This window comes from Epinephelus lanceolatus, chromosome 13 (assembly GCF_041903045.1).
Source record: "Epinephelus lanceolatus isolate andai-2023 chromosome 13, ASM4190304v1, whole genome shotgun sequence".
Classification (NCBI taxonomy): Eukaryota; Metazoa; Chordata; class Actinopteri; order Perciformes; family Serranidae; genus Epinephelus; species Epinephelus lanceolatus.
The window spans coordinates 15865465-15890617 of NC_135746.1; the positions used below are offsets into that span (position 1 = coordinate 15865465).

Here is a 25153-nt window from a genome sequence, read left to right on the forward strand (position 1 = left end):
CCCTTTATTTAAAAAAATCTATATAATATTTTATGGAAGACTATGTTGAATATTCTAAATATTTATCTATGAAGAAACTTCTTTTTTTCCTTCCACCTTTTAGCTGGTGAGCTCGTCGTCACCCAGGCAGGCAGGAGCCTCCGCAGCCTCACCACTGGAGATGTGTTTGGGGAGCTGGCCATCTTGTACAACTGCAAACGGACAGCAACAGTCAAAGGTCAGTCCTGTAATGATGACCTCTGGAAGTTGTTTATCTTCATACTATAGGTAAACTGCAAGACAAGATGCCAAAATAAAATGTTGGTATTGTATGTTTCTGCATACCACAGATTACATTCAGGTGAGCTATTGAGCGCTCCAAAAAGTGGGTATTTTTAAACAAGAGGTTGAGACATTTCCAGCCATGTTTGTGGCGACAAAAGTGGGTATTTTAATCGAGAGTTTGGGACATTTCCAGTCATGTTTGTGGCGACAAAAGTGGGTATTTTAATCAAGAGTTTGGGACATTTCCAATCATGTTTGTGGCGACAAAAGTGGGTATTTTAATCGAGAGTTTGAGACATTTCCAGTCATGTTTGTGGCGACAAAAGGGGGTATTTTAATCGAGAGTTTGGGACATTTCCAGTCATGTTTGTGGCGACAAAAGGGGGTATTTTAATCGAGAGTTTGGGACATTTCCAGTCATGCGTGTGGCGACAAAAGTGGGTATTTTAATCGAGAGTTCGAGACATTTCCAGCCATGTTTGTTGTGACTTTGTCTTTAAAGAGAGACTTGGACATTTCCAGCTGTTTATAGTGTCCAAAACAGGCATTTTAAACCAAAACATGATGTCTTCCTAACCTAAACAAGTGGTTTCTGTGCCTAACCCTAACCACATGTTCACCACAGTGATGTCAGAACATAAAATTGAAAATTGAAACATAAAGACAGGTAAAGCTTCAATTTATCCATCCATGTATATCCTATCCATATACGTAAAATGTACAAATGTAACATATCAGTGGTTTGTAGAAACATACAGTTTGGGTCTAAATAACTTTTTTTTTTGTGGTACCATTTAATTGTCTTTCTACCACCTGCATGAGGGGCCACATGCACACATACAGACACTCACACTGTAGATGCCCCAAATCAAGTTTTTGGTCATGTCACAGAGGGGGTCAGGTAGGTCGCTGGGTGTGATATTTTCAACTGTGCATTTGTATAATTTCAGTTTTAGTACAAAGTGGCCCCTTGCACTCTTTTCTAATGATAGTAAAGCCAAACTTTACAGTTCTGACTTCAACTTTTATCACTTTCCCTCACACTGCAGCAAAGACAGCAGTGCGTGTTTGGTGCATGGAGCGACAGACCTACAGGACGATCATAGCCAATAAGTCCAAGAAGAAACGGGAGCAGCTCATGGGCTTCCTGAAGACGTGAGTTTAGAAACTCTGCAGATAGAAGAAATTTAATATCTTGTTTGATTTGGTGGTTTCCTCTCACATCACACTGCCATAACAGTACTTCTTCTTCATTAATTGACCATATAACAACTGTTTCTAACTCTGCTGCTATATTTTCCGTATGCTGTCACAGGTCTCGGACTCTGAAGGACCTGAATGATGTCCAGTTGTCCAAAATCATTGACTCAATGGAGGAGGTATTTACTCAGATGTTTCACTGTGAACTTGGAGTGTTACAAGTCAATAGAAATCCAGTCTTTTTATATGCTGACAAAACACATTTTAAAACATCTGTTTTAGAGGATGAACTCAAAACCGATGGTCACTAAGTTAAATACAATGTCTTTTTCATTTTTTAAATACTAATGTTTTAAATCGCAGTAGTCTGGAGAGAAGACATTTTTAAGGCACTTGATGTGACATTTGTGGCTTTATTTTCCTGTAAATCACAAACTCTATTTTCAACATTTGATATAGTTTTGTCATTATATTGAAATGACTCTTATCATTTTGCCTCCCTCAGGTGAAGTACCAGGACAAAGATGTTATAGTTCGAGAAGGAACAGAAGGAAACACATTCTACATCATCCTCAAAGGAGAGGTACTTTCACGGTGTATTATTTTGTGCCCAAACTCATACCTAAATGTGTCAGCGTGCTGCACCAACCAGGTCGTACACTGTATACATAATCATGCGCTCACCCCCTCTTCCTCCCTCTCATGTGTGTTTCCGCCTCAGGTCCTGGTGACTAAGAGCGTGAATGGGCATCAGAAGCAGATTCGTAGGATGGGAAAAGGGGAGCATTTCGGGGAACAGGCCCTCATTCGGTAACCATGGCAACACATCACATGCTTCAGGGCATTTGTTGGAGCTTTGTACAACATCCACTGCACTGATGTCATGTCTGACATTATGGTTTCACAATCTGTCAAGTATCTTCTAAATATGAACAGTCATTTGCAGCTACTGAAGTAAATTAAATCGCTCCACTAAATTAAGCAAACCCAGAATGTTTTCTTCTTTGCTGTTTTTAGCTAAGTCAAGTAGAAAATTCAAAATTTCTTGCAAACTTTTAATTGTTACATTAAATGTTAAAGTTTACTCTTCTGTAGAAAAATTGTGAGCTGGTTTGTTGTGGGTGTTTGTTAAACAGCCTAAAAACCTACAGTACCATATAACAGACTCATTGGTTTGATTATATAAGGATGATTTTGGCTTTCTGAGATAAAAATCATATGATTAAAAATATTTTCCGCATTTACATTATTGAGCATATAACACAGTAACCTTGTTGCTTTATCTGGAGGTTTTTCAGATGCAGATTTCTGCAGCATAAAGATAAACACATTAATAAATATGTAACACTTCACTTTTCTTAATCCACATCTATTAAAGGAACACTTCAACACCCGAATGAACATTTGTATATCAGTTACCCACCCTGTGTTACATTAAATTTGTGAACAAAATTTAGTTTTTCTTACATGCCTCCACGGTAAATAATTGGATAAAATTCTTGATGAGTTGAAGTCATAGGGGTCCATGGATAACACCAGTAAAAACTACATCGAAACATCTGTTTACAAACTCTCATAGAACTCATACAGTATAATCCAAGTCTCATTAATCCAGTTGTATGCTCAGTACTTCCCAAATAGACAGCTCTTTATGACCAAGGGACTGAATGGAAAGTGAAACTTATCTATGCTCTCCTCAAAGCCAGACTCCATTCACAAAAACAGTAAATTTACCTCGCTAACGATGGGAGCTGCTTGTCTACCACTGCCTCGATCAGTTTGTTTATTTTATGTTATTGTATGACTTTGGTGTTTTAAAGCGTTAATATGAATTTAGCAAAGTCACACAATAACACAAACTAACTAACTGAGTGAGGCAGTGGTAGACCAGCAGCTCCTGTGTCCAGCAGGGTAAAATTACTATTTTTGTCAATGGACTTTGGCTTTAAAGAGAGCATAGATAAGTTTTACTATCTGTTCAGTCCCCAAAGGAAAGAGCTTTCTGTTTGGGAAGCACTGAGCTGGATATATGGATATGACTGGATAAATGAGACTTGGATTATACTGCATGAGTTGTTTGAGAGTGTGTAGACAGATGTTTCAATTAAGTTTTGCTGTGGTTAAACACGGACCCCTATAACTTCAATTCATGAAGAACTTTCTTCGTTTTTGGATTCATCATTCAACATGGAGGCATGAGAGAAAACGTAATTTTCTTTACAAATTCAATGTAACACAGGGCGAGTGATTGATACACAAATGGTCATTTGGGGGGTGAAGTATTCCTTTAATGTGCTTTAGATGATGCCAGCTCTGTAGCATCAAAACCGTAAACATGTAAGATGGCAGTTTTCAAAAGCTTCTGAGACAGGGTGTTGACGAATGCATTTGTAAGTACTAATGACATACAGTTTTTCTAGGCTGACATGTGTGCATTGTTTTCCCTCTTGCAGGGAAATCTTGAGAACTGCCACCTGCAGTGCTGACGGCCCTGTTACCTGCTTCTCCATTGACAAGGAGTGAGTCTGACTCCTCATTATTTTCCTCAGGGCGAGAGAGATTCTTGAAGGGATTTCTCCAGGGTGTTTGTTCTCTGTCGCTGTTGCCTTGTTTGCACTGTGTTTATTTTTTATGTACTTTGCTGGTCGATGCAGTTTATGTAACAATGACTTTTCTTTAGGGTATTTGAAGAGACAATACCCATAGAACACCTGGAGCTGTTTGACGAGTACGTATGGCAGAACACTTTTCATCAAAATCGTAATTGTTCACTCCATCATAGTGAGAATAGTGGGGTGTGTAAATGAATAATAAACTTCTCTGATTTATTTGGTTTTTACTTCTAGCTCCAAAGTGATGCAGGAGGCGCAAGCTCCACCAGAAAAATCCAGGTAGGTGGGAGATGATAAGATTTCATGGATGCAGGCTGAAAGATGTAACACAATCATATGAATCACACAAATGACTTCCTCAAAATTAGAGTTTAAAGTTCTCTGTCTGTCTCGGTTAGTCCCAGCTCCACTCTGAGGTTTAAGGACCTGGTTCCTGTGCTGTACCAGGAGGGCCGCTTTCAAGGGGATCCTGTCACACTTGGAGTTGGAGGGTTTGGCCGTGTTGAGCTGGTGAGCGTTTGTCTTTGTATAAGCACTGTTTCAATATTTGCTAGAATGTAAAAAGCATTAGTTCTCTTATGCAAAACCATATTAGGATTGAATATGGTTAGAATATATTAGACTCAAGCCCAGTAATAAAATGCAAGTGGTAAGACTGGAGCTTGAATGCTGAGGGGCTGTATTAAAATCATTAGGGTGAGGAGAGTGAGCTGAATATAAAAATGTAATTTATCAAAAACAAGGCCCTTTCATGTGTTATTTATATTTCCCAAGGACCCTTTGCTTTACAAGTACAATACGCCTTCCCCATGAATAGATTACTGAATGGGCCTACCAGGCCCCGGGGCGCAAAGTGTTCATATACCAGCGCTATTTCAGTGGACGTCCACAAAAGATAACAGTGTGCAAAGGCATCTTTCACGGCAGTAGGAAATGCACTGAGCAGTGGCAGTTTGTAATGCAGTGTAATGTAACAACGTAATGTAAGGAGCTGTAGAGTCTCCATAGGGTGGGCAGGAGGGGAGGTGGATGGGTCTAACAAACCCTGGACTTTCACCCAGGAGCTTGCTGTTTGTTTCCTGTGTGAATGTTGAGCCAAACTATGATGTTTTTTTCCTAAACCTAACCACATGCTTTTGTTGCACAAGGAGATACACGTAAATACTAGATGTTTTACCAATGTTTTAAGTTTATTTTGAAAAAGACTGTATGCATCTAACAAGAAGAAACTGTATATTTCCTGTGAAAGCACAAGTGTATTTTGAAAAGACACAACGCATGTAACATTTGATGGACTGGGATGAGAAGGCATTGTGTGAATGTGATATCTCAAGAACTCCTCGGGGAATTTCTTTTGGCACAAACATCCACTTGGACTCAAAAATGAACTGATTAAAACTTGGTGGTCAAAGGTCACTGTGACCTCACAAAACATAATTTGGCGATAACCCAAGAATTCATTTTCGGATTATATGTCTCAATTGGGGTTCTATTTCATTCTTCCTGACCGTATCTGGCGGTCATCCAGAATTTATAGAACCATAGTTACAGCTGTAACTCTCGTTTTCACTGCAGTTTGTGTCTCCCAGCTTCTTGCCTGCTTATGCTCAGCTCTGTGTTGTACACAAACCACCAAGTCTGTGGGGTTAAGATACATGCCCAAAAGAACGACCCACATTTCTGGTTGGAAGGAGAAACACACCTACTTTTAAACATTATGACAGACTTTGATTTTAACAGGTTTTTGGATATATGCAAATATTGCAACATTCCCCTTTTTAAGAAGGTGGTTGAAGGAATTTAAAAGGGAGGCTGTATTCATACGACAGAACCATTCCGCAAGCGGAGGAAAACTTGTGAAATCGTGACACAAGAGACTGCCATTTCACTTTCCCATTTAGAGTACGCACGGCTGTATGTATAGGAGTATAAGTAACTTTGAACTTTCAATAAGGGCAAAAAAAGTGAGTTTTTTTGTGCGCGTTAAGTCATTGTTTTGTTGTCATTCTAAGATGACCACAGTGAATCATGGGAAATACTACGCCATGAAGCGAGTCAGCAAGAAGCACATTGTTGCCAAGAGACAGGAGGAGCACATGCTGTTTGAGAAGAAGATCCTTAAAGCTATCCAGTGTGACTTCATTGTCAGGTGTCTGCCATCACACACACACACTTGTTTAATCACAACATTTAAAAACAGTTTAACATACGGTCAGTTTAAAAAGGTGTTAATCTTTAATCTGGCTTTTGTATTCTCTCTCTGTAGACTTCACGCTGCCTTTAAAGACACACGATATATCTATATGATCATGGAGTTCTGTGGTGGAGGAGAGATCTGGACCAAACTCAAAGAAGTGTGAGAAAACAGTAACACAAAACAGCTCACTTCCTCATTAAGGTGTTGGGATAGAATTTTATGAAAGAAAGGACATTTTATTTGAGCAATTTGGCAAAATCAGTGACATTTTTATTGGTAGGGAACTTCATTACTGCCATTTTTACACCCTGAGATCTACACTTAATAAAGTTGCACCTATAGTAGCTGCTAGAATCTGACACACAGATATCAGCAGTAGAAAGTGATGAAGGAGATCAATTTGTTTGAAAGTCATTAAAGTGAGCAGGAGGAAGTTGTTGGAGAGGGGTGATTGAACCTTTCATGTCTCTGTGATTTTCAGAGGACGTTTTGATGAGTCCATCGCTGTGTTCTGCACTGCCTGTGTGGTAGAGGCCTACGTCTACCTCCATAAGAAGAACATCATGTACAGAGACCTGAAACCTGAGAACCTGATGTTGGACGTAAAGGGTTACGTCAAACTGGTGAGTAGTTATCTGTGTAAGTGTAAGGACAAATTAAATATTCAGAAAATGCGGCTGTTTGTTTTTATTGAGAGATCTCTAGTGGGAGAAAATTACACATGCATTGAAGCCCTCCTAATTAGTGAAACCCATTGTTTTTTTATTTCACCTGTTATGCTCTCAGGTGTCCTTTTGTTTCAGCAGCTGGTCATTTGCACAGGTTTTTGCCTTTTTATCAAAAGCACAGCTGAACATGGACAGGAAAGGTTGAAGAATGACATTCAGCAAAGGCTTTGGGCCAGAATCAAATCCCAGCCGCTGCAAAGGACCCAGCCCACATGGGGCACACACTCCAGCAGGCGAGCCAGAGGTCGCCGCAGCAGGTGGACATTTTATGGACGTGCAAAAAAAACTGACCTGTGTATGTCTCTTTGCAGGTGGACTTTGGTTTTGCCAAGGAGTTGGTGCGTGGAGAGAAAACCTACTCATTTGTGGGTACTCCTGAGTACATGGCCCCAGAGATCATCAAGAACCAGGGTCACGACTTTGCAGTTGACTTCTGGTCGCTGGGCGTCCTGATCTATGAGCTGTTGGTGGGAAGGTAATGGATTACTGAACGAGCTTATCAGCACAGGCCCAGGGGCCCAAAGTGTCAGGGGCCCCCCTGGCCCTCACTTGCAAAACATCACTCAAATTAACGTGTGATGACCAGAGAGACTGGAAGGAAGGAACTGCAACCCCCCCACAGAATAAATGGAGTGAAGCCAAAATTACCTCAAAGAGATAAAGAAATTACCTCAGACACAGATTTACCTTAGAGACCCCAAACGACTACAAAAAGACAAAAACAACTACAAGATGACACAAAATGACTATAAAGAGATTCAAAATACCCACGAAGCAGCACTAAAAAACAAAAAATAGACACAAAATTACCTTAAAGAAATAAAAAATCTTACCTCAGAGATTAAATTACCGTGAAGAGACATATAATTACCTCAGAGACCCCAAACAACTACGAGGAGACACAAAACAATGACAAGAAAACACAAAATGACTATAAAGAGATTCAGAATGCCCACAAAGCAGCACACATTAACCGAAAATAGACACAAAATTACCTCAAAGAGATAGAAAATTACCTCAGAGATACAAAATCACCTCAAAGAGACGCCAAATTTCCTCAGAGAACCCAAACAACTACAAGGAGACAAAAAACAACTACAAGAAGACACAAAATGACTATAAAGGTATTCAAAATACCCACAAAGCAGCACACAATAACCAAAAATAGACACAAAATTACCTCAAAGAGACACAAAATTACCTTGAGGATACATAGAATAACCTCAGAGACCCCAAGCAACTATAAAAAGACAGAAAACATCTACAAGGAGACACAAAATGATGATAGAGAGATTCAAAGTGATTACAAAGTGACATTAAACAACCAAAAGAGAAATAAAATGACCTTAAAGAGACACAGAATTACAAAAAAAGACACAAAATAACTACAAGGAGACACAAAATGACTGATTCAAATGATTGAATGATTCAAAATACACACAAAGCAGCATGAAATAAACCAAAAATAGACACAACATTACCTCGAAAATACACAGAATTATGGCAGAGACCCCAAACGCCTATAAAAAGACACAAAACAACTACAAGGAGATACCAGAAGACTACAGAGAGTTTCAAAATACCTACAAAGCATCACAAAATAACCAAAAACACAGACACAGAATTACCTTAAAGATACACAGGATTACCTCAGAGACCCCAAACAACTACAAGAAGACACAAAATGACTACAGAGAGATTCAAAGTGACTCCAAGTCAACACAACATGACCAAAAACAGACACAAAATTACCCTTAAGCGACACTAAATGACCTCAAACAGACCCCACACAACTACAGTGACCCCAAAGAGACACAAAACCACAAAAAGATGCGTAACAACTACATAGCGATGCAAAACCACCACAAAGTGTGTGTCTTGCTCCTGTGTAGGAGAGATGGTGGGGTCTTTTACATATCTGTGCCCAGGGGCCCATTTATATTCACCCGTGGCTATTTACTAATGCACCAGACCTTGAGTGGAAGCAATCATCTCTGCATTCTTGTGTGGTTCATAAATATGGTGAAATAGGAGTGAATCATGAACGAGTCAAACCTTAATAATAACCAGTAGATGGCAGCAAAGAAATATGACACGCAGGCTTCGGCGTCTGCAGTCACAGGCTCAGGTTATCCAACAGCAGCTGACTGGTTCATCTCTGAGCCATTATTTTTATTTCTTTGCTTTAAATTCTCTTCTCATTACTCTTCTCTGTTTCCCTTTACAACCTGTCAGCCCTCCCTTTTCAAGTTCAGAGCCTCAGAAGATTTACGCCAAGATTTTGGATGGGGTGCTCAAGTACCCACCTTACCTGACTGAGGCAGCCAAGTCCATTATCAGCAAACTGTGCAGGTGAGACGAATGTATCGACTGGATGATTAAAATGTCATATACTGATATTCAAAATGAACTCGATGAATAACTTTATCATAAAATAGAATTGGATCATCTAATATGTATGGTAAAATCATAGAGGTTTGAGTGTATGATACAGTTAATCCCAGTGTAGAGTATGAATTATGGAACATATCTGCAGAGTTATACGCTGTATCATGATGTGCACTTGCATCTTCATGATTTTTGGAAAGTGGAATCTCATGAAATAAAAAGGGATCTCGTGTTTTTGTTTGCAGACCTCGGCCGGGTCAGAGGTTAGGAAACACCAAGAATGGAATCAAAGATGTCCGGCACCACAGGTAACCATGGCAACATGTCCCATATGTATGGGTGTTTAGATAAATATTGGGTGAAACGACACAGGAAGTACCCACCAGTTGGCTTAATTTAATTTTGTAATCAAAGTTTGTTTTCGTTCTTATCGTCTTGTCCTTACGGTTAAGGTTCCTCCGCTGCTGACTGAGCTTCTTAATGTGGGCTGAATCGTTTCACTTATTTCTCACTCTCAGTGTGTTTGACCTGCAGTCTCCCTCGTCTCTTCCCTTCAGGTGGTTCAGCAGTATGAACTGGCACAAGCTGCGCGTGGGTCAGCTCGACGCCCCCACAGTCCGGCTCATACGCAAGGCAAGTCACGCTGCTATTTATTTTTTCTACTATTGTGTGAGAAGTGACTAACACCTTTTGTTTGGTTGAAGGAGAACAGAAGCAAAGAACACAGCTGGTTCACTCCCCAGAGGATTTTGTAGAGTCATTTTTAAAGACCTTTAAAACAGTTTAAAATCTTCCATATTTCTGTACTGAATGTGCATTTCTAACTTTGAATATGAAGCCCAGCCACCAGACGAAAATGTTCGCATTGTATGTTTCTGCAAACAATGAATATGTGTCATACAAAGTTTCTAAATTAATGTAGTTCTGATTGCATGTAGCCTATAGGCTGAATCACTGTGACATCGTGCTAGCAACAACAGTCACTTCTGAGCAGACTATTGCTTATTGATTTGACTTGCAGATATGGTGGTGCAGTGGTTCGCATTGTCACCTCACAGCAAACAAGTTCCTGTTCCCCCCTGTGTCAGTGTGGGTTTTCTCAGGGTACTCCAGCTTCCTCCCACAGTCCAATTACATTCAGTCTTGGTTAACTGGTGACACTGACTCACCTACGGACAAAATTGTCCGCAGGTGTGAATGTGAGTGTGAATGGTTGTGTGCTCTATGTGTCAGCCCTGTGATAGTCTGGCAGCCTGTCCAGGGTGTACCCCGCCTCTCCCAATGCAGCTGGGATAGACTCCAGCAGTAAAATGACTATTTTTGTCCATGTGTTCTGGTGGCTTTGAGATAATGATTTCAGTCCCTGGTCAGACAGGGCTGGCGGACAGCAAGGTAAAACAATGAAAATATTCTAAATATACCATATACTGATTTTTTTTAAAGGGTTAAAAAAACAATCAAATTTGACAGCATCATATTATGTACATGACATGAGGGTTTTCTACCCAGAGATCATTGCAAACAGACATTATGAATCAGCCTATGAGCTGACTTTGTCACCTGGAGGGAAAGGGGATGGAGGATGGCGTGTCACTTAGGCGAGACGATTGCCAAACTATGGCCTAGGGGCGATTGCTCTGAGACAACAAGGGAGGCTGAACTTCCCCTAAAATTTCATAGAAAAAATGGTGAAATATGCACCATTGAATTTACATTAAAATAAGAATTTACATTGCATTAAACGTGCGCTAGGATGCGTTTCACATCATGACTATGATGTTCAAACATCAGCTGTTTATCACCAGTTTTCAAACACGACCTCCCTGTCATACATTCTTGTGTCAGCACAGTGGACGCGGAGCCTCCAAGCGTTCCTATGAGACAGTGCTGAGCAAGTTTTTTTTCACGCAGCAAAGCAAGACGGTCATTGGATAAATGTGACAAAATCGTCACTTCCAGGGAGGCTCAGCTTCCCCGGGACCTAATGGAGTGGTAGGTGGGAGAAGTTGCTCGGTGTCTGCATGATGATTGGAGGAATTGTCTAAGAGGCTGAACCCCTTTGTGATTGACAGCGCTTACCATTTCAAGCTCAGCCCCATCTGGATATTTGTGAGTGGAGTCTTCTGACAGCGTGTCGTCTGGAGTTTCTTATTTCCATAAGTGATATAGCTCATTTTCACCGTTTTAAACCCATCTGAAAATCTTTGAGGTGTGTTTTGCTGTGGTTCTATGGCATGAGTGTAGTCAAATAACGGCTTTCATTAAATGTTCCTTTTATAAGTTCCTGCCTCGCTACAATATGACAAATTTTATGATGTAAACTTAAAGTGAGATTCCCCTGTTTGAAACACCAGCAGCCGCCACTGATATGGAACTATATTCAAGACTAACACACAACAAAACCAGCTGTGTTTTAGCGAGTCATTGGATTTTTCACCAGCTTTTAGATGCAAAACACGGGAGTTTTGTTGCAGCTTGTAGCTGTCTTTCCAGCCTGGGTAGTGGCACAAAAAACGTTGTTTTTCCTGAAACATGATCTTTTCTTAACTATAACCTTGTGTTTTTGGCCTAAAACTAACCATGTCATCCACAGTGTTGTCGGAACGTATCCACTACATAATAACATGTAAATGTAACGGTAATGGTTTGCAGAAATGTACAGTGCCAACATTTCCTCTGGCGACTGTGTTGTGAATATGTGCAGCAATCAAAGTTGCAACACCATTAGATATTTATTAGGAAAATAATACCTCAAATTGAGCACCAATAAGACTGTGTGAGTATGGTTTACAGAAATAAATTTAAGCCAAACTGTTAAAAAACAGAAAATGTGTGTTTACTGGTATGTGCAGAACAACGTCATTACTCAGTGAAAGGTTGACAGCTTTTCAGGGCCTTTGACTTTAAAGCTTCTATTTACATCTAAGGAGCAGGCTGGGAGGGACAGACTGTTGTTAATAAGTCACAGTTTGACAGCAGTGCACATGAGTGTATTAAATGCACATTATTTATTCCTCTTCCAGGGTCCCTGCTACATCAACTTCGATCGTTTCCCTCTCGATCAGACCAAAGCAGACGAGGAGTTCTCTGGATGGGACCGTGACTTCTGAAATTTGACTCCTGATGTTGAAAAGGATCAAACGCCTCAAGAGTTGCCTTCAACACCTAAATATGGAGCCAAATAAGAATAGCGTCAGTGTCAGACAACACATGATGGCAGTCGGAGCTTCATATTGAAAAAGCACAACCAATTTCAAACTAATTTAATTATTAACTTAGAGTGAAACTGCAGGAAACTTCTGTTGCCATAGAGAGACGACCATCTAGGTGGCAAAGGGCCAAAATATGAGGAGGTGTTGAGAGAAGATGTTAGGACATTCTGTCTGAATCACTGCCTGATGAAAAGTGTTAACATCATCTATATAACACTCACTGATTAGAATAAAAACACCGGTCCATGTGCTTGTTAGCTGAGAAAAAAAAAGGCTTGAGTCATGTTGTACAATCTGTACAAAAGGCCAGTTCAGCTGAGCCTGACAGTAAAATCGATACTGATGTCATATCTGGATTTTACCCCGAATGTTTATTGTCCTTTTGGATCTATGTTAGATTTAGAGATGAAACATTCCTAACTGCTGATAGCAAAGATGGTAAATGCTCTAATATTGTTCCACATGTTGTGTTTTTTATTGTAAACTGACATTTTATTGCAGTTTTTCCTTCAGTTTTGGATAATCTGCCCTCTTTTTCTGTGCAGATTATTTCCAAGCACCTTGATTGTACCTTCAAAAGATCAAAGAACATCCTGATAAAAAGATTTCCACAAGACTTCAGTTAATAAAAGTGATCTAATATGCTTCACTTAGCTGTGTCTGTTGTATTATACTACAGTTGTGCCCACACATATGGTGTATAGCAATGAATGTGTGAGCAATACAGAAAGGGAAAATGTGCTAAAAATGTGTTGTTATCAGAGAGTGAAATTATGTGGGGCTGAGTGCAATGCCGACAGGTTGCAGCTGATTGTTTGGCTCCGGAGGGGTCCAGCTGTCTGTCATGGCTGCAGGTTTTGAGGCAAGAGGAAGGGATCCTTTTTTCCCTTCCTGTTAATGCCTGTGAATTTCCTACTGAGACTATTTTTCCACGTCAGAAAAAAAAAACACATGAAAGCAATCATATCTTCCAAAAGGGGAAAGATACACTGGCAGATGTTTCCCCACTGCACAAAAATAGTAAACACCTTAATGTTTAGGATTTGAAGCATGGACAGCAGTGACAGCAATGGCTCAGAGGATGTGCAGTATAGTACAAAATGATCTCTCCACAGCGGTGAACTGTAGTTTCGTGCTCGGTTGCATGCAGGATCAACGTGTTTCAGGACAACGTTATCTTACCTGCGGTGTGTGTGACTTGAAAGAGACAGAGGAAACAGGATTAAAGGATAAAGCTTGTGTTATTCTATAGATTTCTTGCTGTCAACAAATCCAATGTAAACACCAGAAAAAACCACCAGACAAACAAGTAACAGAAAAAAGCACATTGTGTTTATTCTTTTCTTTGCTTCTGTCTTACTCTGTCCGTGACACTCAGCCCTAAGGCAAATATTTGCCTCCACTTCCATTCAAAACGAGGGAAGGGGTGATTTAAACATTCGCTTCCAGTGGCAAAACAAATTTGGTGAACTTGTACTATAGATTTATAATGATACCTAAATACCAGATGCCAAGATGGTACCTATGCATTCCAATGGAGTTGCTTGCTCCGGGTTTACTTCCATGGTAAACTAAATATATGTGCAGTAGTTCAACGCCCAGAGTTCCCGCTCAGTTCATAGACTTTACATTGTGATGACGTCACTTATTTTTAAATATTTTTTGCAGCTCAAGGAACATTTTGAAAATATAAAACATCCATGGATCAAAAATTGGCTGCAAGGCATTCCTGGGGCCCTGACTTTGACCAGCAGGTTACAACCGCAACCAACTGCAAAGAAATATGCGTGGAGAAGACACTGATTGTTGATAGGGTATGATAACGTGAAAAGTGAAAACTGCCCCACATGTAAGATGCTGCCTAGCTGGCTTAAGAAAATGGAAAATATACCAATAACATCATATTTTAGTAGCAAGTATTAGTAGTATTTAGCAGCAAGCTAGCTAACATTAGCCAACAAGCTAGCTTTCCTTGTGCGTCATACCCGACACTATCCACATCCAGCACGGCAGGATGGATCCACTCTCGGCAGGTGATGCTCACTTGCCTGCATTTGTCATTTTGGCCCTTGCCATCTTGGATTTTTGGAGCCAGAAATGACCATATTTGGATGAGAGGAATGAGATAACCCTGATGCTAGCTGCTAGCCTGATTAGCATGGTGCTTTTACAGTTATGGTTTATTGTGATTATGCTAATGCTTGTTTTCACCAGTGTAAAACTGGCTTAAAACCATTATAACAAAACTGAATATCTGACTCCTTGGAGTGTCTTTTAGTACAACCAAACACTGAACAAGACTTTTTTAGGCGGCCAAATGTTACAGTTCACACCTTCATGAACTGAAAACACTGAAATAGCGACAGCTATTGCTATGCCAATAGTTTGTGAATCTGCGGTTAAGCCTAAGTTACATTACCTATCAAATATTGTTACCATGGTAGTGTTTTGTCAGTGGATGGCAACCACGTGTCACTCAAAGTGACCAAACCCTTAATTATACATAACTCAAAGCCTTGATAAAATTTTAACTGGTGAGAAGAAATTAGTTAAAGTGACCAAAACTGATTTTCTATCAGGCTGTAAACATGTTCATTTCTGCTATAAAGGTTGAGCATTTTAACATAGCGGTCTATGAGGATTGACTCACTTTTGGAGCCAGCCTCAAGTGGCCATTAGATGAACTGCAGTTTTGGCACATCCACATTGGCTGCTGATTGAAAACACATTTGATGCATTTTCTGAGTATCTGCAGCACCAGAATAATGTATGTGGGATTGACTCAAACTAAATGACAGTGCCCAGGTTCATTACAATGAAGGAAAGTGTTACCCAGTGCAACAATGTGTTTTTAATACTTATTGTACAACAATGAAGCTCTATGACACAAAGGAATGAGATATATCAGCCTATGGCTACACATACAACAGCCTACTTGTTGATTGGATTCATTCAGATCATATCCTATTATATTGTTTTTTTTTATTGTGTGACAATATATTAATTAAATGTATTATTGTATATGTGACATGGTTTTACATCATATAGGTCACCTCGAATTATTACCTTGTAACCGCAGCAATACATATACTGAGCAGCAGTAAGTGCTGGGTAGACTATTTGCCTGCAAGGCTCATACTTATACAATACTGGCTGCCCTTCTCTCTGATTAATGAAGGTTGTTTGAGCTGCAGCCTGACAGGAAGAGCTTAAAGCACTTTTAAGGGCGGATAAACAACTCATATCATTGTATGAATAAAATAATGCAATCTGTATTATGATTAACAGTAAACATTCTCCTATAAGACGGAGTAAGAGGCCACTGATGTGAGATAAGGCAGTGAAGGTGTATTAATTACAATATGACCCACTCTGAGGACCGTGGCAAACAAAGCGAGAAATACCACAAATGTAGTTAAGTGAACTGATTTATGTACAAAAACAAAAAGACAGGAAAAAGACATGAGGTGTGAAATGGCAGAAGAGTGAGTGCATATGTGGGAAGTACGGTGTGCAGGAGTTGGTGGAAAAAATGATAAAAGATCCAAACAAAGCGCATTGAGAGACTCTCTGTGAGGATTAAAGTGGCAGTTTCTGTAGTGACTGAGAGCACTGGGCCCAGGTGCTCCCAGTCGGCTTGAGTGGATGATCCTGCCTACCAATCACATCCACCTGCAAGAGAAGAGCAGACAATGCACCAAACAGAGCAGAGGGTCGTTACAATGAAAATAATGTGAATTTAAGTAAAAATGCAAAAACAGCATTACTAAACTGTGCAGTGAGGCTCCAGATCCACAGAGACACAAGGTTCTGTGACAGTTTGTGGTTTTTTAATTGACTGTAAAATTATGTTATAATATATAATATTATGATTGTTAATCCTGTGTGCACAACAAAGCACATTATTAACTTAAATGATGGGATGCTTTAGGCAATTATCTTCCAGAGGGGTCCTAAGTTAAATCATAGTTTTAAAAGCCTTTATTACTTCAATGCTTACATGCTGCAGTTTATGAAATTTATTTTATGCTTAATACATACAGGATACAAAAAAGAGGAGGTGGGAGTCATAGGAAGGCTCACATTTTTGCCCATGGGCCCTGTAGTGAGTGGATCCCAGAACCTTTTTTGGTGTTGTTGGACTGCCATTGTGCTGGAAAGCATGATAAGAAGTGCAATCATAATATATTATTTAAAATATCCCCAACATCATTAGCTGTGTTTCAATTTGAAGAGCAAATTTTTTTTACAGATTTTAAGAAAATCTGCAAAAGGAAATCCAGAAGTGTGAATATTTCCTTTTTTTGGTACATAAAAGGAGGAAGAATGAACCTTACAGGCCCTGACATAGCAAGCCCACGGTCGGCCGTCTGTCAACATTAGGCTGTTGGTGGGCATCTGTTGGCCTAGTTGGTGCGGTGTGTCCTGCACTGTTGCTCCTTGTTGGCCCCCACCTGGGTTTTTATTGGCTGAGTCAGTATGTTGAATTGGTGTCGGCAACGGCAGAGCACATCGGTGAATAAAATCACTCTGATTGGCAGTTGAGCTCAGTGCACAAAAAGAGAAACGGAAGTGAGGAAAGTAAACAAAAGCTAAAGTCAAGAGAGTGTGAGATAGACACAAACTTGTTCCATAAGGTAAGTTGGGTTTTTTTAGCCACTGAGCTGAAAATATTTTGTGATGTGTTGTGTTATTATTCACTGGCGCACAGTTAATATGCTTTGTTATATCAACATTAGATTGTAACTGGCTGACAAGATTATGGTCTTCCACTTTCCATTTTTTAATGACAAATACAGACAATCTCTGCTGGTATGGCGTTGTTTCCTCTCATGCAGGGACACAACATGCAGGGACACAACATACATGCTGGTTGGCTGTTGGCTGTAGTCTTTGCCGTGTGTTCATGTACCACTATTTGCCCGAGGTCTTGCGACATGAGGTAATGCAGCAGGGGCTTTCAGTTCAGTTCAGTTCAGTTCAGTTCAGCAACTTCATTTACCCCAGAAGGGCAATTCAGTTTAACAATCTACCCCGGACCTTACACAAACTCACAGACTGAAACAAGCAGCAATCAGCAGTAGTAATATGCCAGAGAAATCAATACATGGGCAAAAGATGCACACTGGCACTTTGGCCATGTGAAGAAGAACAGACACAGAGTGAACCAACTGTGTGGTTACAAAATAAGGCATTCATATGAAGAGACTTGCAGCCTGTTGCCGCTCCTTCTCTGAAGTCAGTTTGATGTGTCTGGGCCTTAAGGCTTCATGTATGTGATGATTAATTAGCTAAGTCTGTTTCCATTGCAACAGTCTGGCGTCCTGTCCAGGGTGTACCCCGCCTCTTACCCTACGTTAGCTGGGATAAGCATCAGCTCCTCTGTGACCCTGTACCTGTTTTTTTTTTTTGTTTTTTTGGAGCGGTATCTTGAGTTTTTTCAAACGTTTTTGTGTTTCCACTCAGGTTTTTTTTATGCACAAACTGAAAATATGTGCATAAAAAATGTGGCTGGAAACACATCTATTATGTTCTGGGGACAAAAATCTGCCCATGGTGATGTATCACACAGAAATGTGTTGCACTACATTTTTCACATATTGCATCACAGAGTGTTGTATCATATATATCAGCTGTTATTAGCTATAGCTTTTATCTATTGTTGCATACAATCAGTGTGAAAGCCTCCTTAATGTGTCGACTAGAGTGGATTAAAATAAAACCTTTTCACAGAACAACAGTTCAGTCAAGGGTTCAATAGCATCTTCCTTCTGTGAATATCTTCAGGTCTTTCTCTCAGTGTGTGTGTGGGAGGCTTCTGCTGGGCTCAGTGTGAGAGGATTGACTTCCGCAGCCTGAGCTTTACTTTAGACCACCAGGGGAGGCAGATCATTTATGTCACAGCGGGGCATTGTTCTGTTTCCTTTCCTATTTGTTTTGTCACTAGATGTTCTTTCTGGTTGAACTTTCTCTGCTGAGCAGTCTCAAGTTAATTACTCTCAGTGTTTACACCTGTGTTGATTAATTATTGGTTGCACCTGTGCTCGCTCTGCTGAAGCTCTGCTGTTTGCTCACTCTGCTCGGCTCTGCCTCTAATGTCTGAGAGGTTTGAGTGGGCATCTGTTTCTGTGTAGTGTAGTTCTTATAAATTATTAGCCAGCCTGCTGAGCTGCAGTGATTTTGTTTCGCACAGTTTCTATCATTTGCCTCAGTTTCGTGAGAAAGACAACAATACTGACCAACCTTCCAGTTCCTGCTTCAGAGTTTTCACAACACCTCTTTCACCAATTAACATTCATGTGTCTTTCAATCTTTCAAATGTTTAATTATGCTCTGATGTAGAATTTATTCTCTAATATTGAGCATCTCCTTCTTGATACCCTGTGGTGCATCACACTGCTTGTTGTTTACCCCAAGTGGATTTTATAACCTGAGACTACTGGGGAGCTGGCATGTCTGTTGTGTAAGGGATGTATTCCAATCACGCATGTTAAAGTATCAGCATATTGCATGTGATATGAAATAAGCCTCCGTGTGCTATATAGGACACAGAGACATGTTCGTGCTGAGCCTCTCCATATAAATGTGCTTATGTAACCACTTCAATCAGCATTCTGAATCTGCATTCACATTCGAGAGGACACAAGCACTACAAAAGATATTTCCTTCTCCGGGAATAGTTGAGGAACGATCATGTCAGAACAACAATCCTTGAAAGTGAACCTTGAAAAGAGAGACTAAAAAATAATCTGCGCACTTTAATCTCCTTCTTCTACGACCTCTTAAACTGCTTTCACACCACCGCACAGTTATAACTGCCTACCTGCAAGAGCGTTCACCCAAAGTGAAGTGTTTTTAAAAGTGGCTGCTGCCGCTAAGGTCTGCGACTCTGATGGCAGGCTGGTGCTTCTGTGAACACTGGCAGAAGTGCAAGCTTGTAGCTGCATACTGTAGCGAGACAATGAGAATCACAGAAATTACCAAAGATTTCTACATATTTGGACAATTTACCAGTCATCTGAAGTTTAGTGGGAATGTTATCTCAGGCCCAGTTTTTCTTCTGGTTGTCCCAACACATTCGTATTCCCAACTTGTCACATATCGTCGCTTGGTCAGTGGACTTTCATATCTACATATTAAGCACTAGGTATCCTGGATGCGTCAGTTGATGTTCTTAATGTTGATTTAGGTCTGTTATATGTATTGTGTCTTTTCAAAATATACTTCCATTTTCACAGGAAATGTACAGTTTAGTTAGATGCGTACAGATTTTTCAAAATAAGCTTACAATGTTGGTAAAACTCCTTGTATTTATGTTTATTTCCTTGTGCAACAAACACACGTGGTTAGGTTTAGAAAAAAAAACACATCAGTTTTAGACCTGTTTCTGAGATACCTTTTGCATCCAAAATCTTAGAAAAAATAGTGTCTAAGCAACTTCTCTCTGTACTGGAAAATAACAGCATTTTTGAAAATTTTCAGTCTGGCTTCCTTCAGTATCACAGCGCTGAAACTGCCCTGCTTAAGGTTACCAATGACATTTTAATGGCTGCTGCTGATGTGTTCTGTCCTTGAACTCCTGGACCTGAGTGCATTAGTACAGCTATCTGGTACAGCTTTGGAGTGGTTTTTATATTATCTGATGAACAGGAGAAATAATTGGGTAACACTTTACAATAAGGTACACAAAATTAGAGTAGCTACTGAGGAACTAATGAGGAACTAACTATTACTTAATCATTACCTACCCTTTTTGTGTACCCTAAAGTAAAGTGAGACATCAAAAAGAGTAGGTAATGAGTACTTAATCATTACCTACTCATTAGTTACCCTTTTTTGTGTAAGGTACACAAAAATTACAGTAGTTACTGAGGAACTCAAAAGTAGTTAATTTAAACTGTATTTTATTTCCTCAGTTCTTTTAAAAGTTGTTGTTTTCAACAACTTTTAAAAGGCTCCTGGGTGAAAGTACGGTGTTTGTTGAACCCACCTGCCCTAAAGCAATTTTCCAGCACATTAAATTAAGTTGTGTATTGTACCACTGTGAAAGTATGCCTGTTTTTCAGTGGTGTCTGACACGGACATTACTGACCAAGCGGTGATATTTGATGACTTTGGAATGAGAATGGTTTGGGTTGTCCTTTTAAGTTGCTGGCGATGTAACTCTGGGTATTCAGACACCAACATTATCAGTTCCTCCATCTTGTCTTCTTTGTGCTTCCGTGATGCCCCCTACTTTGTCAGAATGTTATTCCGGTCTCAGTGGCAGTCACGCTCAAGCCAAGCTCTTGTATTTTTGATGTTAGTTTTCCTTTCCTTACCTGTGTCAAAGCCTGTTTGTTGCCTGTGCTCCATTAAAGCCAACAATTAAACTAACCTGCATGTTTTTGAACTGTGGGAGGAAGCTGGAGAACACAGAAAACCCACGCTAACACGGAGAGAACATGCAAACTCCCCACACAGGAGAGCTCAAGCTGTTTGATACTGAAACCCTCTTATTATGAGGTGGCAGTACTACCCACTGCACCACCATGCTACACTCAATACTGGATGTAACCTCTAAATAAAATACAACATTAAGGGTGATGTGGAATCCCCTTAGCTTATACAAAAGGAGCAGGACACATCTGTCTCTGGTTTTATCCAGATCCCCAAATACACAACATAAAGTGCTTGATTTAAGCTAACTGCAAGGGGTTGTTGGAATAATGTGTTCTGCTGGTAATGCATGACTGCAGCATTTGTCCAACATTCACTCTACTTTTTGTAGATCTTGTTAATGATCTTCCCTGCTGTGTTTTACTGAGACAAACCCCTCATTCCTGTTTACCGACTCTCATCTTCATGTGTGTGAGTTCCTCTGAGATTTCCTTCTCACTGTTTTTCCCCGACTTAACACATGTTTCTCTCCCGAGCGTTTGAGCCGATGTTGCTATTATTTATTTTACTTTTTTCCCCCACCTGTTGCAGTGGGCATGAAATAGCGTGACTTGGCAGATGTTATATCCTGCTCAGCTATTTGCAGTTCAAATTCAATTCACAGTGGTTGTACAGACCATTCTCAGCTGCTTTTTGGGCTGTTAAACACATCTCAGTCGCTGGTCTCAGTGGTGAAACTGAACATTTTCCTTCCACACAAATACACAGTAAATTGCTGTATATTTACATATCTGCCTTGCTGCCCATAATGTACAGCCCTGCCATAGCTGCTTGTGTATGCACAGTATAATGTACCTGCAGCATAAATATTTTGTATGCATGGCCTCAGTCCTCAACATGCTTTGCTTTCCTGACAGTAATCATTGTGCAACAGCAGCCATGGCATATTTGAATTGAGGAAGTCAGTCTTGAATCAGACAGTTCTGTCAATGATTTTGCTTCTGCATCTTTGGAATAAATTACTCATTAAGGCTCCCCAGAAACTGGTTGCAATATGAGATGCTTGAGTGTATGTTTTCTGAATCCTGATTGACCTTCCTCTCTCTTAGGCTTACAAGTATTATGAGACAATGGACCCTTGAGCACAGACATGCAGAAAGCCTCTCCTTAATGAAAGCAAGACACACACACTTTATAGTTGTTAAGCCTCTTTCTTTTGAAGTTATGCATCTCTTTGTAGTTGTTTTGTGTCTCTTAGGATGACTTTCACACCTGCCACATTTGGTTCGGTTCAATCAAACTCAAGTTTGTTTGCCGGCTAAATGTGGTTCGTTTGGGCAGGTGTGAACACAGCAATCACACTCAGGTATGCATTGAAACAACCAGACCGAGACCTTCTTGAAGAGGTGGTCTCAGTTCAGTTACAAACAAACTCTGGTGCAGTTTGTTTGTGGTGAGAACGTGTTCCGACCTTGATCTGAACCAACTGCAGTCACATGACACATTGTTTGGGTTAAACATGAGCATGTTACAGTCCTGGAGGATTATTAATGTGCGCCTCCTCCTGTACTGCCTTAATATGCACATTCAGCACATCCAATGCATCAAAACATTGTTTTCTAGTTGGGGCCGCGCCTCGTTTTCAAACTGTATGGTTTGACTAAAATGAACAATGACAGCAATATAGTCCACGATGAGCAGCGCTAAAATCAACCTGCGTAGTTGTCCCTCCATTGTGACATTAGAAAGTGTCACATTTATCTTGCAAGTGTACTCTTCTTCAACGTTTGCTTTACTTCCTGGATTTTTCCCTCATGGAAATTCTGACCAATCAAGAGCAGCTTTCTCGCACAAGGCATTTGATCTGGTCCACTTGTAAATGCTGCCGTGAGAACACGAACCTTATTCAGACCACAGAAAGACAACTAAAGGTCTGAAAGCACCCTCAGTTGTTTTGTATCTCTGCATGGTAATTTTAGTCTCCTTGTATTTCTATGAAGTAATTTTGAGTCTTATGTGGTTATTTATGTCTCTTTGTACTCACTGTGTGTCCCTGTGTGGTTGTTTTGCCCCTTTTTCATAATCTTTAAGTCTCTTTGTAGTTGTTTTATGCCCAGTTCATTGCAAGTCTCTTCCAGGCTGGTACATGTATCTTCAAGAGGCATTATGCAGATAAAGGCCAGGGGGTCCCCTGAAACTTTTGGCTGCTGGGCCTGTGCCTGGTTGGACTGTCAAGTAATCCATCCATGCTCTCATTCTCGGTCCTTATCTCTCATGAAAGTCTTGCTCACTTTCAATGACGACTACAGTTTTCCAGGTGTTGAAAGACTGGATGCTGTGTGGTTCGACCTCCTGTGCTATTTTATGTTCATTGCTGGCATTTGGTTTGTTTCCCATGAGGCCAACGGTTATTTCAAATCTCCCAACAGGATAGACCTTTTTGCACACCAATCAAAGTTGCAGGAGTCTGGCCGTGCTTGACTTCTCTGCGTAGGAAGACGGATCTAAATCTGCTTCCACTTTTGGCCCCAGTGATTGGTTTCTCTTGTGCCTGAATGCGTTTGAATCCCTCTGGAGCGTCTGCACTTCAAGGCTCACAATGCCTTATTTCTATTCTTCAGCTTGAACCCACTGGTGAAATATATATAGGGGCTGCGGAGGTGTAAATTGCTACGTTTGGGATACTTACAATTAAATGTGCTGTGAAGAGAAGGGCAGGATAGAATAAGTCAGGCTATAAAGGGCAGCTGCACAGTGCTGAAAACAGGTGTGTAGAAGTTTTCAGCAGAATAATCACCATGTAATTATAATAGGCTGCAACATGTCATCACAAGAAAGCAGGTGTAATTAATATCATTAAATGGCTGGCGCATGTGTTGGGCATGTTGCTGTCATAACTCGCTTGGGCATCAAAATATAATCATTAATGGCTGGCATGGCTCTGTCAAAAGTTTAAAAAAGCTCCTACCACTATCTTAAACTCACTAAGTAACATGGTGTATCATTTGTTTAATTACTGCACAGACACAAATGTAACAATGATGTTTTTCAGCGGAGTTACATGCTGTAAATAATTCCAGCATATTTAAAGATAAACTAACATCCTGTCATGATCCAGGTCTTTTTTTCATTTGTAGTCTCTAGGATTTTGTTTGTTGGGTTTTCTGTTTGTATTATTCCTTGTTTCATTCTTCCCTCAGAAGGACTCATCCTCCCAAGGAAGGATCCTTGACTTTGAGGAAACACCATCTGTCAGCCCCGCCCTGATTAGTTTCACTCACCTGGTTTTCCTCCCCCAGTTAATGCCTTTCCCTCATTTACCCAGCTGCACACCTGCCCTGCGTTTGCCTCATTGCTCCTTCCCTGCTCTGATCAGCCTATCAGCTCCCTGTCTGTTCTACTCATCACTTTATTCCCCTCACCTGAGCTTCTCCACCTGCAATTCATCCCCTCATCAGAATAGTTTGTGTTAAGTCCTGGCTTTCAGGTCAGTCTTTGTTGGATGCTTGAGTTTGGTTGTGTGATGTTTAGTTGCTGTTTCTGTGGTATAGAGAGTGGTCTATTTGAGTTCCTGTGGTCTGCTGTCTCCTGTGCTGGGTCCACCTACGCCACACCACACCACACCACACCACACATCCCAGCTTCACCTATGTACTTAAAGAAATATTCAGTGACATTTGAGGAAATATGCTTAATTTATTTATTTTTGCCAAAAGTGCTTGTGTTAATTAACTCAAATGTTTATTTAACACTTAATTAAGGGAGACCCTCAGTTTTAATGATGCCAAGCATGAACAAGGACATTAAAAACAATCAATAAGCAACCAGAGACTGTCATGCATACCAATTAAAACAGAAATACATTCATACAAACAACAATAGCAACAAATGCTCGCTAAAAGTAAAAATACAGGATGAGAAACATGTTATAGTATATAGTTAAAAGCATTTACACAATTAAAACAAGATCTGAAATAAGGCATTTGAACAGCCATAAGGGTGGCAGAGTGTCCAATCTTAAAGTCTTTTGCAAATTATTCCATGTATAAGCTGCACTGTAAGAGAATGGCATTTCTCCTAGTGAATTTCTGAATGTGAACCAATGACCTATTCTGTGAACAAATACCAAGGTTATGCAAGGTCAGACTTAAAGGGGATGAAATACAGGGTGGA

At 40.2% G+C, this 25153-nt stretch overlaps 1 protein-coding gene across 1 annotated transcript in view; it reads left to right on the forward strand.

Annotated features, from left to right (window-relative positions):
• The window catches only part of LOC117270421 (uncharacterized), a 44070-nt gene extending 30820 nt beyond the window's left edge, over nt 1-13250 (forward strand). The window contains 17 exon segments of the mRNA XM_078174133.1: nt 104-217; nt 1314-1419; nt 1580-1643; nt 1970-2047; nt 2186-2274; nt 3918-3983; nt 4145-4192; nt 4311-4355; nt 4475-4586; nt 6089-6225; nt 6343-6432; nt 6755-6896; nt 7313-7476; nt 9237-9353; nt 9635-9697; nt 9947-10022; nt 12413-13250. Of these exon segments, the coding sequence (XP_078030259.1) occupies nt 104-217; nt 1314-1419; nt 1580-1643; nt 1970-2047; nt 2186-2274; nt 3918-3983; nt 4145-4192; nt 4311-4355; nt 4475-4586; nt 6089-6225; nt 6343-6432; nt 6755-6896; nt 7313-7476; nt 9237-9353; nt 9635-9697; nt 9947-10022; nt 12413-12499 (1598 nt within the window). The 3' untranslated portion in view covers nt 12500-13250.
• Nucleotides 13251-25153: the final 11903 nt, after the last annotated feature.